General features: G+C 31.6%; 1 protein-coding gene across 1 annotated transcript; it reads left to right on the forward strand.

The window, feature by feature from the left end:
* The first annotated feature begins 463 nt into the window (after positions 1 to 463).
* Positions 464 to 10,488, forward strand: LOC142328417 (casein kinase II subunit beta-like). Its single transcript, XM_075372133.1, has 4 exons — positions 464 to 581; positions 4,484 to 4,675; positions 6,705 to 6,894; positions 9,737 to 10,488. Exons 1-4 carry the CDS (start codon positions 560 to 562, stop codon positions 9,846 to 9,848), a joined length of 516 nt encoding a protein of 171 aa, XP_075228248.1. The 5' UTR covers positions 464 to 559; the 3' UTR covers positions 9,849 to 10,488.
* The last annotated feature ends 6,759 nt before the right edge of the window (positions 10,489 to 17,247 follow it).

The raw sequence follows: 17,247 nt of genomic DNA on the forward strand, positions 1-17,247 counted from the left end.
CTTAGGATACTTGAAGGGAAAATAGAAGGAAAACGAGGAAGGGTAGAAGAAAAATAGGAATGAAAATGAACTGAAGAAAGGAAAGAAGTTATTGAGAAGCTCAGAATTGAGAAGTGGAAAAAACTGTCCGGTTTAAACCTTTCGCAAGATAGATCCACCATGAAGAAGAATACAGGAACAGTGTCTACTGTACCTTAGGTTCTTCATTTTATTATTTTAATTATGTTTTGTGTATTTATTTATTACTATTTTTAGATTTTTATTATTATTGTCTTTAATTGTTTAAGTAAAACAGTGTTTATAAAGTATTAGTAAGAAATGAAGTACTTCTGTGAGTAGGATTCAGAACTGTAGTGCAATGGTCCCAGTTTAAAATTAGTGATTATTGTAATTCTTTTCTGAAATGGTTTTGTTTTCCTTTGCTTTATGGTTTTATAATATTCTTGATGAAGTTGTTTATTAATTTGAAACATTCTAGGTGGATGAAGATTACATTCAGGATAAATTCAACTTGACCGGTTTAAATGAACAAGTGCCACATTACAGGCAGGCGTTGGATATGATACTGGATTTGGAACCAGGTAATTCTATCATGGAAAAAAATTGTAATTAAGATTTAACATTTTCTTTTATAAATTGGATTTGTAATATTATTTGTGATTTGAAGATAGTATTTTACGTGGTGGATATATTTTAATTGATTTTATTTGGATTCTTTTTTTTTTAATTACTTTAAGCATTACAAAGGTCAAATGTTATGTCATTTAATTTCATTCTGTTAAATACAACTTCCATTGAGTTATTATGACAATGTGGGTTTGTTGTTTTTAGCAAGATGTTTCCTTATTGTGAGGTAGTTAAAAAAGTACGGTTATGCCAAAATGAAAATATTAACAATTGCCTTTTAAAAACAGGTTATATTGTGTATGCGGTTAAAAATGTTCCATTTTTTGCACGTACAAATTGTGTAAACAAAGATGACTGTATTTTTGTTAGTTAATAGATTCTGATATGAACAGCAAGAAGGTCGTTAAAACATTACTATCTGTTACTACTTTAAATTAATGGTGCAGGTGGACATAATATTGCTAGATATATTTTAAATAGTTTAAAAATGAAAACACTGTAATTATTAATTGTTTATTGCTGATAATGCCTCTGTGATTTTATGTGATAAAAATCAGCTAAATTTTGAAAAGAAAAAGTGAAGCAGTTGGTGGTTCAGGATGCTTCTGTCATTCAATTTATTTAGCTGCTAAGAAGGGAACTTAGACGACTACTGGATATAAAAGTTTTAGGAAATTAAAACATCATTACATTGTAATTGTTATTGGGAAAATGTTTAATCAGTCGTCTTCTTTTGTAGAATGAAATATTTTTATTTTGTATCAAATATTACATTTCATTACCTTTTTGTGAACCGTGTTTTATTACACTTGTATACAAAATTTAATGTATTTCATGTCTCAGATGTGAAAATGGGTGAATATAATAGCATTTCTCATGTTGAATTCAAATATTGTTTTCAGAATTAGTCTGTTGTTTAAGGACTTTTAGAGACAACTATTTTAATTTTACAATGTTACGTATTTAATTTGCATTCTTATTGTAATATAATATTACCTAAAAAGTAGCAACGTTTGATCTTCTGTGATTTATTTTTCATCATAAACATCTCTCTTTAGGGTCCAACAATAGTCAGCTAGCATGCTCGGACCCCACTTGTTCTGGTATTACTTTTCCATTTCTGAAATATCCTGATGGAACCTTTCACCATTTTCATCTCTAACTGCTTGTAGATTTGGTGGGAAGAAATCCAAGTACAAGTGCAAAAAGTGAATCTTCAGTGACATGTTGCATTCCTTCATTTTATGAGATTTTAAAAGATAATCCACAATATCTTTGTAATTTTCGGAATAATGGTTTCCTAAGAAGTTCTGACAAATGCTCTTAAGACTTCCATGCAGCTTTCTCCACCATATTTAAGGTACTATCAAAGTTGTTTTTAAATAAATTTATAATTTGATGTGCTATAAAGATTCCTTTGAGTTTGCTTCACTGATCTTCAGAAATTTATTTTTTAAGTAAGTGAATACAAGCCTACTTTGATCCTTCACAAAGTCTTTCATAAGTCCCAGCTTTATTTGGAATGGAGGTAAATAAACTTTTTTGAATCAACAATTGGTGCATTAACAACATTATTCTTTCTTAGAGTTAAAGCTGTTCGGTTTGGCTATTCTTTCTGTACATAATGATTTTCTTGGTCTCTGCTGTCTCACCTAAAAAGAAAATGACAGTATTTGGTGAAACCAAGTTGAAGACCTAGAACAGAGCAGTTACTTTCAAGTCACCACAGATATTCCAATGAAATTCTTCGTATTTTATTTTATCTAGCAGAAGTTTCATCTTCAAATAAGTGTCGTTCAGATTTGTAGATTTAGCTAGTGGCACTGATGAAAACTCATTCCCAATGTGTGTGCAGAAGCTCGGGTTTCAGATTAGATTCAGATGAATCAATAAACAAACGCCACTCCTCTGTTGTGTGTACTCATGGCCATACGATTCCTTTACAGACGAAACATTATTTTAAAAAAGTCCATCTTCAAATACAAAGAAATTCTTGAAGTTATTATGCTTATTTCTAAAAACACATGCTTTTGTTTCATGGTGGAGAAGGATCCAACCTTTTAATCGTGAGCCTAAAAGTTCACTTTTATCAAAAAGGAGACCCTTTTTTGATAAATTCAGAGCTCATACGAGGTCATTAATTTCTTGTGTTCGTAAGTATGGTTCACCAGACGATCACGAAGCTTCATATTCTGGATCAACCCTTCCATCATCATCCTCTCCCAAATCTTTTTGTTGTTGATCATCGCTATGTATGATCTTTTGTGGTGGTTTAGGCACAGGCAGTTCTTCACTGTGAGCCACAGGCTTCATTCCAAGGGTAAATTAGGGTATGAAATAGTGTGCTTTGATTTTTTTTTTAACTAATGCTTATAATATTAGTCGGACAAAAGCGGCATGATTTTTTGGTTTCTGCTAAATCATTGGAACGGAACTCTTTGACCAACTTATAAGGAGTCTGACACAAGTAGTATAACAGATGTGAGGAGACCAATGTTTGTCTTTGTCACCAACTTTGTTGCCAGAATAAAGCTCATAACATTTCTTAATGAGAGGAGTAAAACTACGTTTCTGAAATTTAAATGTTACCTCACTACAAATGTGCCAAAAGCTGTCTGGGCAGTTTACACAATTTCTAGGCATTTTGCAAAATCACACAATATACAAACGCTACAAAAATATTCACTATGCCAGTGCAGACTTTTTTTGATAACGAACTAATCATTTTTAAATGGCTTGATCAATACAATCATATTATTCATTTATGTATCATAAATGCACGATACCATAACAAAATTGCATAATTTCTATAACACTTAACAGAATTTAACTTGAAAACTAAGATTGATAAAAAAATTCTGTTAACATTTTTGAATTCAAGGGGAAAAATACATTTTAAAACCATTTCAACTTGCTTTGAGACAAAATTTTGTATACCAGTGTTTATAATTTTTTCTTAATTATATTAAATTTTTCATGAAAAATGATGTATCTATTTAATGATTTGATTTAATATTAAGCATGATCAGCTTACCGTCGATCAGCCTTCTATGAAATTTCAACCCTACTCCCCCATGTTTTACTAGAATGAACTTATGGTAATAGCTGTTGTTCTGTTAATATCTTCGTTATCGTGTTAAAATTATTCAAAGTTGCAATGACGGAAAATCATGTTAACAATAAAACGAAGTAAAACACACTGCATGAACAATCTTATTGCATTTTACATTCATAATGCCTATGTTAATGAACTTTAAACAGTACTATAATATTGATGATAATAATAAAAAATAACTGATAATTAACAACACAACAACAAATTAAACAGCTATATAAACTAATATCGTTTATTTTAAATAGTAGAAGTATTACAATAATATATTACAATAAATAAATAAAAGTAAATATTTCAATATTATAAGTAAATCAACTGTGCTCAAGAAAGTACAATAAAGAAATATGTGTAATGCAAATCTAAAAAATTCTTATTTTGTCTACCAGTGATAGGGGTTAGTATATTATGTTTATCTTTTGTGATTTTATTATTGTAATATTTCATTCAGCTCCTGTGCACAGGTATCTGCATATACCTCTGTAGGGATTTTATGCATTAATTGTAAAATTAGAGAATGAATAAATATTATCTGTTTTACTTTCATGATATTTTTTTTCTTAAGTATGAATTATTTTCTATCATTATTTGTTTGTATTAAAGTGTTTGTCAGCATAAAATAAAAATGCATATTTTTTAATTAATTTTATTATTGTTATTATTTTATGATCGTGCTGTTGTTTATCAGCATTTGTAAAGTTAATTAAATCTTGTAAATTGAATTTTTTCATTATGTTTTACCAGATGATGATCTAGAAGATAACCCTAACCAGTCGGATCTAGTCGAACAGGCAGCTGAGATGTTGTACGGGCTTATTCATGCTAGGTATATATTGACCAATAGAGGTATTGCTCAGATGATTGAAAAATACCAGACAGGAGATTTTGGACACTGCCCTAGAGTTTATTGTGAATCACAACCCATGCTTCCGATAGGTATTTATAATTATTATTATTGAATTTGTTTTTACTTATTTTTTGTTCCATTTTTTTCAATGAATTAATTTAATTTATTCACAGATGATATTGAGGATAGTCATGAGAGCGGCAAAGATTTAGTAATTTCTCATACCAGTCGGATTGAGATGACCAGTTTGCTGATTCTTATTGTAGTCTATCGCTTGCTACATATCCATGGCTGATTGTTTTTAAGTTAATAAGACATTCACTGTTTCTTCAGATTGAAAATTTTGGGAACAGATAGGTTTTTTTTACATAGAAATCATATCGCCTGAAATTTACAGGCAGCTATTTATGTACAGTGTTGATATGATATATGAAAACCTGTGTAATTAAGTATTTCAGATTTGCATAAAAAACATCACAATATGAACTATATGAGTTATCCTTGGTTATCATTGTCTTGAAGAGCCGCAATCTGAAATTTGGATTTTTAAATTGTTTTTGAAATTCTTGGTAAAATCATCTGCTAAGAGTTAAAGATAAAATGAGGTTAGTGTTTATTGGGGTTACTGTAACTTAGAAAAAAATGCATGTTGTGGGTCTGCATAGGAAATTTTTAGCACCAAAAAGAAATCTATTTTTAAAAATTAAATAAAATTATGAAATAAGTGGCCTAGAAATTTAGTCGAAAACAACTACACTTAATTAAATTTGAATTAGGTTCTTGTTATATTACAGAAGATATTTTTTGTAATTAGTGATCAGATGAACGCTGATCGATAAAGCTTTCGGTGAGTTTTACTTAAATTGTGTCGTAGTTAAGAATTATAAATTATACAAAACTCAAAACAATACATGACATTTCTTCAGATATGAAGTCTGTTCAGAAAATAACTGCTTATTTTTAATTACGTGCTAATGAAGGGAGATATCTCGTGACATGCAGCTGGCAGCATTGTGTTTCGCATAACCTTCTCTGTAACTATATGTTCTTGGATCGTTGAAATCTCATTTAGTTTTGGTGTTATTGTTATTTCAGAGCTACATGTGTAAGTGTTAGTAGTGGTTTTGTAATGAGTGATTTTTTGATGGTTGAACTTTTGTCTTGTTATAGTCGTAAACCCAGCTTTTGTCTACCGTTATGATGGTTTGCATGAATGTTTCATCGTCATCGGCTTGTTCAGGAAGTTGCTGACAAAAATTCACTCTATGTTCTTTTTGCCGTTCGATCGTCAAACGCGGAACATGTTGCTACAACTTGATACACGTTCAATTTTTCACTCAAAATGTCACGGCATGAACCGATCCAGGTGCTAGCATCTGCAAGTTCTCTGACAGTCAATCAGCAATTTGCATGCATGCACCAGATCGTTGATTTTCGGAACACTGATGTCATCAGTTAAAGTTGAAGGCCTTCTTTTCGAGGATTATCTTCGATTGACTGATGACCCTTTTGAAGCATGAAAAGCCATTTGTAATATTAAATACGATCCAGAGCATCATATCTGTTTTAAAAGTTGAAACGTTTCTGTGAAAGTTTTCCCCAGTTTCACACAAAATTTTACAATTACTATTAACACTTAAACGTGCTATACTCAAATAACAATCAAGAACATGTGGTTACAGAGGAGGCTATGCAGAACACAATTCTGTCACTAAATATTTCCGTTGGCGTGTAATTAAAAATGTTTGGTTATTTTCTGAATGACTTTGTATCACTTTAATGTATCATCAGACGTCACTTTAATAGTGCTTGACATGATGTACATTTTATAATGCATGGGAATCTCCACCAATACACATTAGCAATATTTAAAGTTTATATGGTTTTTTTTATTTGTCAGAAACCTTATCGACAATGATAGATAATTAGTAATTGGTGGCTGTAATTAAGTCATGTCAAATAAAAAATGAAAAGGACATTAAATAATGTATATTTTTATACATTAGTGTGCAGACTTATACCTCTGCTGGAAAATCATTTGACTGTTTCATTTTTTGTAAGAGATATATTCTTTTATAGTTTATTTATTAGTCCATTGTGTACGGTGTATTTTTTCAGGGTTATCTGATGTTCCTGGTGAAGCTATGGTAAAGTCATATTGCCCTAAGTGTATGGATGTTTATACTCCTAAATCATCACGCCATCATCATACCGATGGAGCTTACTTTGGTACTGGATTTCCTCACATGTTATTTATGGTCCATCCTGAATATAGACCGAAACGTCCGGCTAATCAATTTGTTCCCAGGTATTTTTTTATTGTTTTGTATTGCATGTTATTCTTTTATTTAATTTAAATTAACTTTTACGGTTCAGTTAATAATAGTTTCTGAAGTAAATCTGTTGACTTTGTTATTTCTACATTTTTCATTCATTACTTATCTTTTATTTTAATTTTGGTTTGCTTTCTAAAAAAAGAAAGTTTGTTAAATAAGAGGAACATCTGGTAAATGATCTCCATTATGAAATAGGAGTTGAAAGTCTAAAATTAGGATTATTAGAGACCCTCTAATAATCCTAAAAAAAAATTAGCAAAAACATCTTATCCATCTTTTAGTAAAGGAAATATTGTAATCGTGAAAAATTTCAGTTTTCAGATTTCAACAGAAATATTCATTTTACCATCCCTGAATTCATTTTGACTAGTTTTGGCGTGACATCTGTATGTATGTATGTATGTGCATATGTATCTCGCTTAACTCAAAAATGATTAACTGTAGAACGTTGAAATTTTGTATTCAGGACTGTTGTAACATCTAGTTGTGGCACCTTCCCTTTTGATTGCAATCAACCGGGCCAAAAATGTATATACAGTCAGACCTCTAAATAAAGTAGGGTTTCAATTTTTAAACATTTGGATTTTGGACTTTTTCTTAACTGCAGTAATTAGCCCTCGTTGAGAGTTTGTCAATGATATATCATAAGCAGTACTTATTTTCATTGTTCCAGAGTTATAGCCAAATAAAATTTTAATTAATGAAATATTTGGATCTTACTAGGGGAAGGTACATCGATTCAGATCCGATTTCATATACATAAATATATGATATATTAATAATTTATTAACCTCTGATTGTAAAAAAAAAATTAATAATAAATAATTCAATAACGATTAAAAAAAATGAAAAAAATCAGAAGTTATTAGTGAAATAAAACTATATGTACTACTTGAGGGACATAAAACAAAATTAATATGTAAACTAATATAAAATGCAAAGGAGATTTTTAGGATCATTTTTCTGTGTAACCGTCCACTTTATTAAAGAATTGGGAGGATCATACCTCTCTTTCAAATGAAATAAGTTTAAATGAAGTACAGTATAAAATGTGTGTAATTTAATTTGCATTCAAGGAAGTCGTGGTGTCCTAATCAGATTTTTTATTTCTGCAGTAATGTTAAAAAACAAGTACAGAAAGAAAGTAGGAAAAACAAAACAACTCTTAAGTTTTCAGAAATTTCGCATATAACAGTTTGTTGACTATCTCAAATAAGTGCTTCATTTTAGGCCTGTTTGTCTTCAATGACCGAAATGTCATTGAAGATGTGGTAACCCTTCATTTGCCAAAAATTTATTATCTGTCAATAATTAGAGACTTAATGACTCGAAAAATTATTTATCCAATGATGAAACATCAACATAATCTTCTTATTCCAATTATAAAGAGTTGTTTATTTTTGTGTCTCAGACATTCTTATGCCACATTCTACACATTTTCGTTGTTGCCAAACTCAGTGCCGCATAAAAATCGCTTAAGAGGACCAAATAAAAAAAATCTGATGGTGTGATACCCAGACTGTAATGTGGGTGTAGTAACAAAGTGTAAGCAGCCCCCAACTCCACTTTGGAATAACTCTCTGTGTCTTTTGAGTGGTATACGGATGAGAATTGTCGTGCTGAAGAATTCCACCTTTTGAGAGAGAACACAAAATTTGCTCCTAATTGCAGGTCACTTTATTGTTAGAATTTGCAATAGTATTCACTGTTGGTTGTACATTCTTCAAAGTAATCGTTATAAATTGGGCCTTATAGCCCCATAATACTGTTAGCATCATCTTACTGGGTAATGTGTATGATTAAAAGCTTTTCCTCGTAGGAAAACTCAGGACATTTCTGTTCCATATTCTGGATATGAGGTTCCGAATAAAAATTATGAATATGTTTCATCACAAGTTATTCTGTAAACTATAATTAGTTTACAAAAAACCATTGTTTAAGTTACATACAAATATAAATTCAACAAGCCAAGCGTCAGTGATTTTGAGTCAATGGTCTTGGAACCCGATTAATTTAACACATTTTGCGGTAATTCAGCTTATTATAGATAATGAAGAGGACAGTGGTCTGTATTTCCATTATAAATTTCAGCAGTTTTCTAAATTTTCATGCGTCTGTCCTGAATTAGCATCAGTTAAAACTTCCATGGACAGTCTTGTGCTGCGATGAAAATTTTGTGATACTTTTTCTGCAGAATTTAAAACTGTAATGATACACTTAAACTGGAAGTCAACATTTTGAAATAAATAAAAGTTACAATAATGGAAGTTCTTTTTGAGCGGCTTAAATTTTCTATGTTAAGGATTCTATTTAAGGGGTTAAACGTAGTTTCTCTGCTATTGCCATTTGTCTTTTAATTTTTGGTGCAGCGTCACAGTGCACCTTCTCTCTTACAGCTGACCGGGTGAACAGGAAGATCAGCTAAAACTATTGATAACAAGTTCAGACGTGCAAGTACTTGTCTGAAATGCTTGAAAATACATTTCCAAAAGAATATAATGCCTCCTGATGATTTTGCTGATGACAGTGTTGTGTGGATGGTTTTTAAAACAGTACCGCTCCTGTAGAACATATATTTGATTAGTAAAAACTGGGAAAGTTCATTCAGTATTTTTAGAAAGCAGTAGTAAATAGTTTTCCCCGTACATGTGATTTTACTTGATGCCGATGGTGTTTTATTTATTAATATTTGATTATTAAGTTGTAATCAAGATTAAAACTAAAGTAAATCACTTTTTTAAAGGTTCTTTTTTTATTGATTGTATTTAAATGTATTTAAGTTTACCGATTATTAATTACTTTTACTGCTTTCAGGTTGTATGGATTCAAGATTCACCCGTTAGCTTATCAGATGCAACAACAAGCTGCTGCTAATTTTAAAGCCCCTTTACGAGCAATTAATACATTTAATAATGGCAAACGTTGAATTATATAACATATTAAGTAAATACACTTTCAAAAATATATATCTAATTATATGCATAAAAAGTACATGATGAAACAGTGCAGTCAGATTACAGTTCAAAGTTAATGTGTGCGATTGTACAGTGTGTGTATGCGTGTGCACATGTGCATGAGTGTTTAATCATCCGGTTTCTTAATAAGTGAATCTGTATTAAAACTGCTGGTTATCATTAAATATTAGAAACACAGACAGTTGTGTGACAGCTATCCTGCTGTGCGGTTATTAAAATTGTTGTCCGATGTGAGTGGTAAATATGAGTTTGTTTTTATTATTGCCGTTTTAAGTTAACATTATTTAAAAATTGTTGTAAAAGTGACAATAGTAATAAGAACAATAAATAAATAAGCTACGGTATCCATTGATTGTTTTATTGGCATCCTCCGTGGTTATTGTTATGATCAATTACTATAGTAAAAATAAATACAGTTTTGTTGAAGGATAGAAGCGAAAGTGAATTTTTATTTGCTTTCTTAATAACAATTAACTAATTATATTTATACATATAATTTATAAATACTATAATAATTGTAATTTGATATAGTTATATTTGAGTTATTATTCTTGACTGTATGAAATAAATTGAGTATTCATTTTCCTATAATTTCATTATTTTAGGTAATAATTTTCTTTTTATTTAATATTTTTCAGTTTAAATTTATTTTTATATTGTGTAAATTGTACAGCGATTGAAATAAAATGACACAGTATAAAAAAATATTAACTTAACTTGTAATCTGGATTCTTTTTTTGTTTCTTTCAATCAGTCTCTGACATTTCCATTATGAAATAAGTTGTGTATAATTGAATAAAAAAATAATTAAATTAGTTGTTGCTCTTTGATATAAAAACATTTTACCCGACTCTTAAATTGTTTACTAGAGAGCATCAATAATTTGTTCTATCAAAAACATGAGCGGTCAGTTCTGACCATTATGTATTTGTAATACATATACAAGGTGTGATGAGAAATGAGAATTTTGTAATTCTGCTTGCATGTTTTCCCCATGAGATGGCAGCACTGTCTATAATGCCTATCATTTTCAGCCATAGTTCAAATTTGACAGCCAAGAATTTAGGACATGTTTTATTATGAGTGATTATATGTTTTGTTTAAAAATGATAGAACAAAGGATTTATATTAAATTATGTGTTAAAAGTGGAGGAATAAAGTGCAGTGAAGCGGTCAAGATTGTAGAAGAAGGCTTTTGCCGAGGATATTATGTCGATCCAAGGGTTTCAAAAAGGTAATGAAGACAAAAGAATTTGCAAGTCCTAATGCATCAATCAATATTTTGATGAAAATATAGATGAAAGAAAAAGATCATTTGAGTATTGTCGATAAAATAAATATCACTGTGTGTTATTTACTTGTGAATAGAAGTCATTCAGAAAGCATCATAGCCTTTGCACAGAAATTAAAACTTGAGGGTAGATGTCACATACTGGCCGATCAGTGGGAGCCACTATATCTAATTTACAATTGTACGAAAAATATACATTAAAAACATTTGTGTCGGTGAGAAAGGTACGGATTAAGGCATCAACAAGGCAGATGATATTAACATTACATGTAATCGTGCGAAGCTTTTATTCTATCTGAGACTTTGCTAGTTTGATACTGACATTTACATTACTTTTGCTAAAAAAATTAGAGATATCTTGTAGCAGCAAAATATTTTCAAAAAAATGGTAAAGCAAAAAAGTAATTTTTCATTTGTCAGAAAAAGATCACTTTTCAAAACTTATTACAAAATACATTTTTAATATTTAAAAAATATTTCCAGTTACCTATAGTGTACACTTCTAAACATTTCCTTTTTCTTTGTAAATTATTATGTTATTTCTGTCTAACAATAAAGTTATTCCATAAAAGTAAAACTTGTGTAGTTATTTTATGAAGCCAAATTTCACCTGTTCATTGGTGTAACAGATATAATTATGCTTACTGGCATACATCAAATCTAAATGCGGTAATAGAGTATGGTGATGTCCTCCCAGTATGGTGATATGGTAAAGTCCTCCCAATGTTGTGGTCTGGGGTGGTGTTACACACCAGAGTCATTGGTCCTTTCTTCTTTGAAGACTGCATCGATAATTTACTTGGAGCTCACGAAGGACACTGTTTTCCCTTTACTACAACAGAGAGACCTCTTTGATCAGTTGTGGTGGCAGCAGGATGGAGCTCCTGCTCATTATGACACAACAATACAGAATCTGTTGGACCTGGCATTCCCTGGATGTTGGAATGATGATGATCCAACAAACAGTAATGGGCCAATTGAGCGGCCGGCCTGCTCTTCTGACCTCATCCCACAAGATTTTTTCCTGCAGAGCTATTTAAAGGACAAAATTTATTCCTGCAACATCAACACCCCACAGGATCTGATGGATGTGATTTCTGAGGAATTTACTGCTGTTACTCATGAACTGCGTGCAAAATCATGTGAAACTATCTTTGCAATTACAGGTCTGCATCGATACTAACGGCATGCAAGTCAATCATACAATAAAAAACCTACATTAAAGAGCCTACACTGCCAGAAGTTACAGCACATTAAAGTATGGTCTAGTACTTATGGGTCATTCTGTATATTAAAAAGTTATATATCACTATTAATTGTACAAAACAGTATAATTTAAATTGCAGCATTCAACAATAAATGAATAAATACCTAATAAATTTAATACATGAAAATAATTTTTTTATGAAATAATAGTGATGCAACTTAGCAGAGGTAAATAGTTAGAATGTAATTAAATAAAATCTGTACAAAATCAAAAATAACAGTTTTAAAGGCATTAATTGTTAAATATTTCAGTATGTAGTTAATTACTTGTCAAACTATAGATTTAGGACTTAAAGAGTTGTATCATTTCTGCAAGAAAAGTCATTTAAATCAATTTTGAAAATTTAATTAATTTTTCATTGCATAAAATTTATTAAAAGTTAGAAGCTGAAGCATAAGTACAATATTTTTCTACCTAAATAAATAAAGCAAATACCTAATAAAGCATACTTTATTTTTCTACCTATCACCATTTCATTACAAATACTTTTGCTATCATGAAACTAGTTTATTTAAACCTATACTGCATAAAATTCTTCCATCTGGGATTGGAGCTACTTTTGCACAAAAATTTTCTACCTCAAAGACTGGCTTGCATCTTCATTCTTCACAATTTGTGGAAAATGAAAATTCACCACCTGGGATTGCAGCTACTTTTGCACAGAAATTTTCAACCTTCATTTTCCACAAATTGTGAAGAGTGAAGATGCAAGCCAGTTTTTGAGGTGTAGGAAGAGATTGTACGAGGGTTATTTTTTTTTCAAGGTCTGATCGGTCACAAAATTAAAACCACAGTGAAAATAAAAAATTTATTTGTAACAAGTACTTACATAGTTACACTATTTCTCTACATAATCGCCACTCTGATTTAGACATTTGTCGTAGCGTGGTACCAATTTTCCAATACCCTTGTCATAGAACGGAGCCGTGTTTCTACGCTGGTCTGCAGCTCTATGTCTGTGCCAAAATGTTGTCCTCCTAGCCAGCGTTTCATGTGTGCAAAGAAGTGAAAATCGGATGAAGCCAAGTCCGGGCTGTATGGTGGGTGATCAAACACTTCCCAACGAAAACGCTGCAGGAGCTTCTTTGTTGCAGCTGCAGTGTGCGGCTGAGCATTGTCATGGAGAAAGGCAATGCCTGATGACAATATTCCTCTCCACTTATTCTGAATTTCCCTTCACAGATGTTGAAGAGTCACGCAGTATGAGGCTGCAGTGATGGTCGTGCCACGCTCCATGAATTCCACCAAGAGAACTCCATTCCGGTCCAAGAACACAGTAGCCATACACTTTATGTTGGAGAAGGTTCTCTTGAACTTCTTTGGTTTACTGGGAGAATGAGAATGCATCTACTGTTTGGATTGTTTTTTGTTTCTTCAGTTTTGAAATGGACCCATGTCTCATCCCCTCTGACAATTTTTTCAAAAAATCTTTATTGTGGTAGCGCTGGAGAAACGTTAGGGAGGCGTCCATTTTCTTTCTTTCTGATGGTCAGACAGCATCTTGGGAACCCATCTCGCACACAGTTTGCGGTACTGAAGTCTCTCACTCACAATGGTGTAGAGATCTGACCTTGAAATTTCAGGAAATGAATCGCTCAATACAGAAATTTTGAACCGGCGATTTTCTCGAATTGCTCATCCACTCGCTCAATCATCGGTTGACACTCGCTTCCTTCCCTGACCGCCTGCATCATGAAAATCTGTACATCCTGCTTTAAAGTTCCTGCACCATTGTCGCACTTTGCTGTAACTCATTGAATTTTCACCGTACACATTACTTATTCGTCGATGAATTTCAGCTGCATTACACCCCTCAGCCTGAAGAAATCGAATTACCGCATGCACTTCACACTTGGCGGTAGATGATATTGTTGTAGACATGTTTACATGCTAGCTGCATGTTTAAGTGATGCAGCATGATTGAAGGCTATGACCTTCAATCACGCCGCGTCTAGTATGCTAGAGACACTGCACAACACATATGCGCAAAGGTTCATCTGATTTTTGCACGGGTTTTTATTTCGTGACCCAAAAAAAATAACCCTCGTAATTTCTGGGTGCAAGATCAGGACTGTGGGGATGATAAAAAATTTCCCATTTTTTGTTGTCAAAAATCTCCGAATTTTTTACTTTTTTTGTTGTCCATGCAGCCGTGTGCGGGTTCTTTATTCTAAAGAACAATTCTTGATCTTGCCATTTCCTGTCATCAGTTTTGAATTGCACGACACAGTTTGAAAGTTCACAATAGGCTTGTGATGCGATGGATATTCCAGATTCCATTAAATCAATCAAAAGCATACCCGTTTGGTCCCAGAATACAGTTTGCCATGTTTTTCCTTTGAGACTGGGCTTGTTTGATTTTTGGTTTAGGTGAACTGGAATGCCCCTGCATGGATTGTTGTTTCATCTCGGCATTAACATATGAAATCCATGTTTCATCACCAGTGACAGTATGGGAAAAATTTTATCTCTGCAGTTAAAGCGGCAGAGAAAAACATGTGCAGATGTCATTTTGTGAGCCCTTTTCAACATTTTCAGCACCCATCGTGCACACATTTACGATAGTCCAGAGATGTCAGTCACGATTCTCAACAAGTTTAGTTTTGTCTTTGAAACTAATGGAAATTCCAGAGAAAGAATGCTAATAATTATAAAGTGACGATTTTCTCATGGTTTTGCATTCATACATTCAACAAAATCGTCAATCCAGATACTACACCTGCCAACTTCTTTATTCATCTTGGACATTTGAATGACCTTCCTCAAACTTACTAGGTCATTGCCTTGCTTTCCTTTGCTCATTGCAGTAGGTCTGTATGTTTTACACAATTGACTGAATTTCAGCATCATTACCGTCCCTTTCGTTTGGAAATCTAATCGCCGATTGAACTTCACAATCGGTAGGATTTGTTATTACCGCACTCATTTTAACACAATCTCACAAAGGCAAACAACAATGAACTGACAGCGGTGTAGCAGTTACATGCCCAGACCACATTTAAAGTTATTGTGCAAGCAAGAACCATCAGTGTTACTGATTGCTATTTATAACTCAGTGGCCCATACTTTTGAACTGCACTTTGCATTATGTTATATTTTAGTAGAGATCTGTTGATCTAATCAGTGTATTGACAAGTTTAGCGGTTGATTAAGAAAAATAATCATTAATGGGAATATTATCTACATAATTAGTAAAATAATATGTCTTGCTGAGACAGCTGATTATAAGAGGTTTTATTCATATTTAAAGTTAGATGATTACAATTAATACATTGTTGAATTGACCCATCTAATTTTTTTATCTGTTTACTATTTTCTAGTTGTGTCTATTAATTTTTCTCCAGTTGTATTATCTGCAAAAAAACGAATCTTTTAATATTTTGAGGAAGATCATTTATAAATATTAAGATGAACAAGAGATTTGCATACACTTTCTAAGGAGACTCTTGAATTCAGAATTCTGAATCTGAGGAGTTTTTACGAGGTCTATTATCAAAGGATGAAATTTCAGTGATCTGTTAAGCCACTTAAATAATCAGCTATTCCTCCAGTTCATGAAAAACAGAAGTCAACTGAAAGCTTTACTGTTATAAAAAAATCTATATTTGAAATAAAATTAAACCATACACTATTTATGATAATGATAACATTTGCAATAATTATATTTTACAGAAAAATTTATATTTAAAAAGAAAGTATAGTTTATTAAACATAGTAAAACTGAAAATTGTTATTTTCTCACAACTGTTTTTTAATCTTTGGAATTGGCAATTAAAAAAGATATTTTTTGACAGCTGTTGAAATATTGAAGATTATTTGTATTGCTAAAAATTCTAAAGAACATTGTTCGTTCCATAATTTTGATATTTTTAGCCCTAATTGAATGTAGTAAGTTTGATACACCTTTATCATTATTGCTTGAATTAATGTATTATGTACTTCATGTATCTATTTCTCTTTAGTAAAGAGAGCATTTTTCATTAGCTTGCTTCATGTTAAATTACATTTTTTACATTTTATTCTTAAAGTTGTATGATTAATTTACTAGTAATGGAAGGCAATAGTTCAGATTTTCCAGACTTGAATTTTATATTAGTTCTGAATGCATTGCAAATGATTTACAAAGCAACTGTAATAATCTGTGTGCTGATAATAATGGTTTAAATATGTTGTACCCTTTTAATATCACCAGGAAATCAAAATTAAACTTAGGTTTTAGCACAAGGTATATTGAATCTTATTAAAGTGTAAATATTTAAATCTTTTATTCTGATTGGTTCATATATAATAATAGATTATATGAGGTGTGTTCAAAAAGTAAGAGAATCTCGAAGTTTCATGGGTTGTAATAGTCTGATTCTCAGGATTTTGTTGTATTGGTAAACATGTCTGAAAAGTATCTGTACATTTTTAAGTCATATTGGATGTTTAATCTGTTGTCAGCTGTCAAAAGGATAACACATGTTTTTGTATGATAGGCGATTTTTTATTTGTATAAAAAATGGATCGCAGAATTTGTATTAAATTTTCCTATAAGAATTGAATAAAGTGTAGCAAAGTTTTAAAAATGTTAAATATTGCTTTTGGTGAGTCTTCTATGAGTAAAGCAAGGATTTATGAGTGGTGTAAGTGTTTCCAAGACAGTGGTGAAGACGAAGATGACGAGGGCCCTGGACGCCCCAGCACATCAACAACCGATGAAAACATGAAAAAAAAGGAGAAAATGATTATGAGTGATCATCAAATCACAATCAGAAAAATCGCTGATGATGTTGGGATATCAATGCAATGA

The sequence above is a fragment of the Lycorma delicatula genome, chromosome 7 (assembly GCF_047948215.1).
Source record: "Lycorma delicatula isolate Av1 chromosome 7, ASM4794821v1, whole genome shotgun sequence".
Classification (NCBI taxonomy): Eukaryota; Metazoa; Arthropoda; class Insecta; order Hemiptera; family Fulgoridae; genus Lycorma; species Lycorma delicatula.

Excerpts from the sequence above, each read along its gene's own strand:
- LOC142328417 (XM_075372133.1), top strand. The coding sequence starts at position 560 with ATGATACTGGATTTGGAACCAG. Across the intron at positions 4,676-6,704 it reads ACAACCCATGCTTCCGATAG|GGTTATCTGATGTTCCTGGT; the intron begins GTATTTATAATT and ends GTATTTTTTCAG. Across the intron at positions 6,895-9,736 it reads GCTAATCAATTTGTTCCCAG|GTTGTATGGATTCAAGATTC; the intron begins GTATTTTTTTAT and ends TACTGCTTTCAG.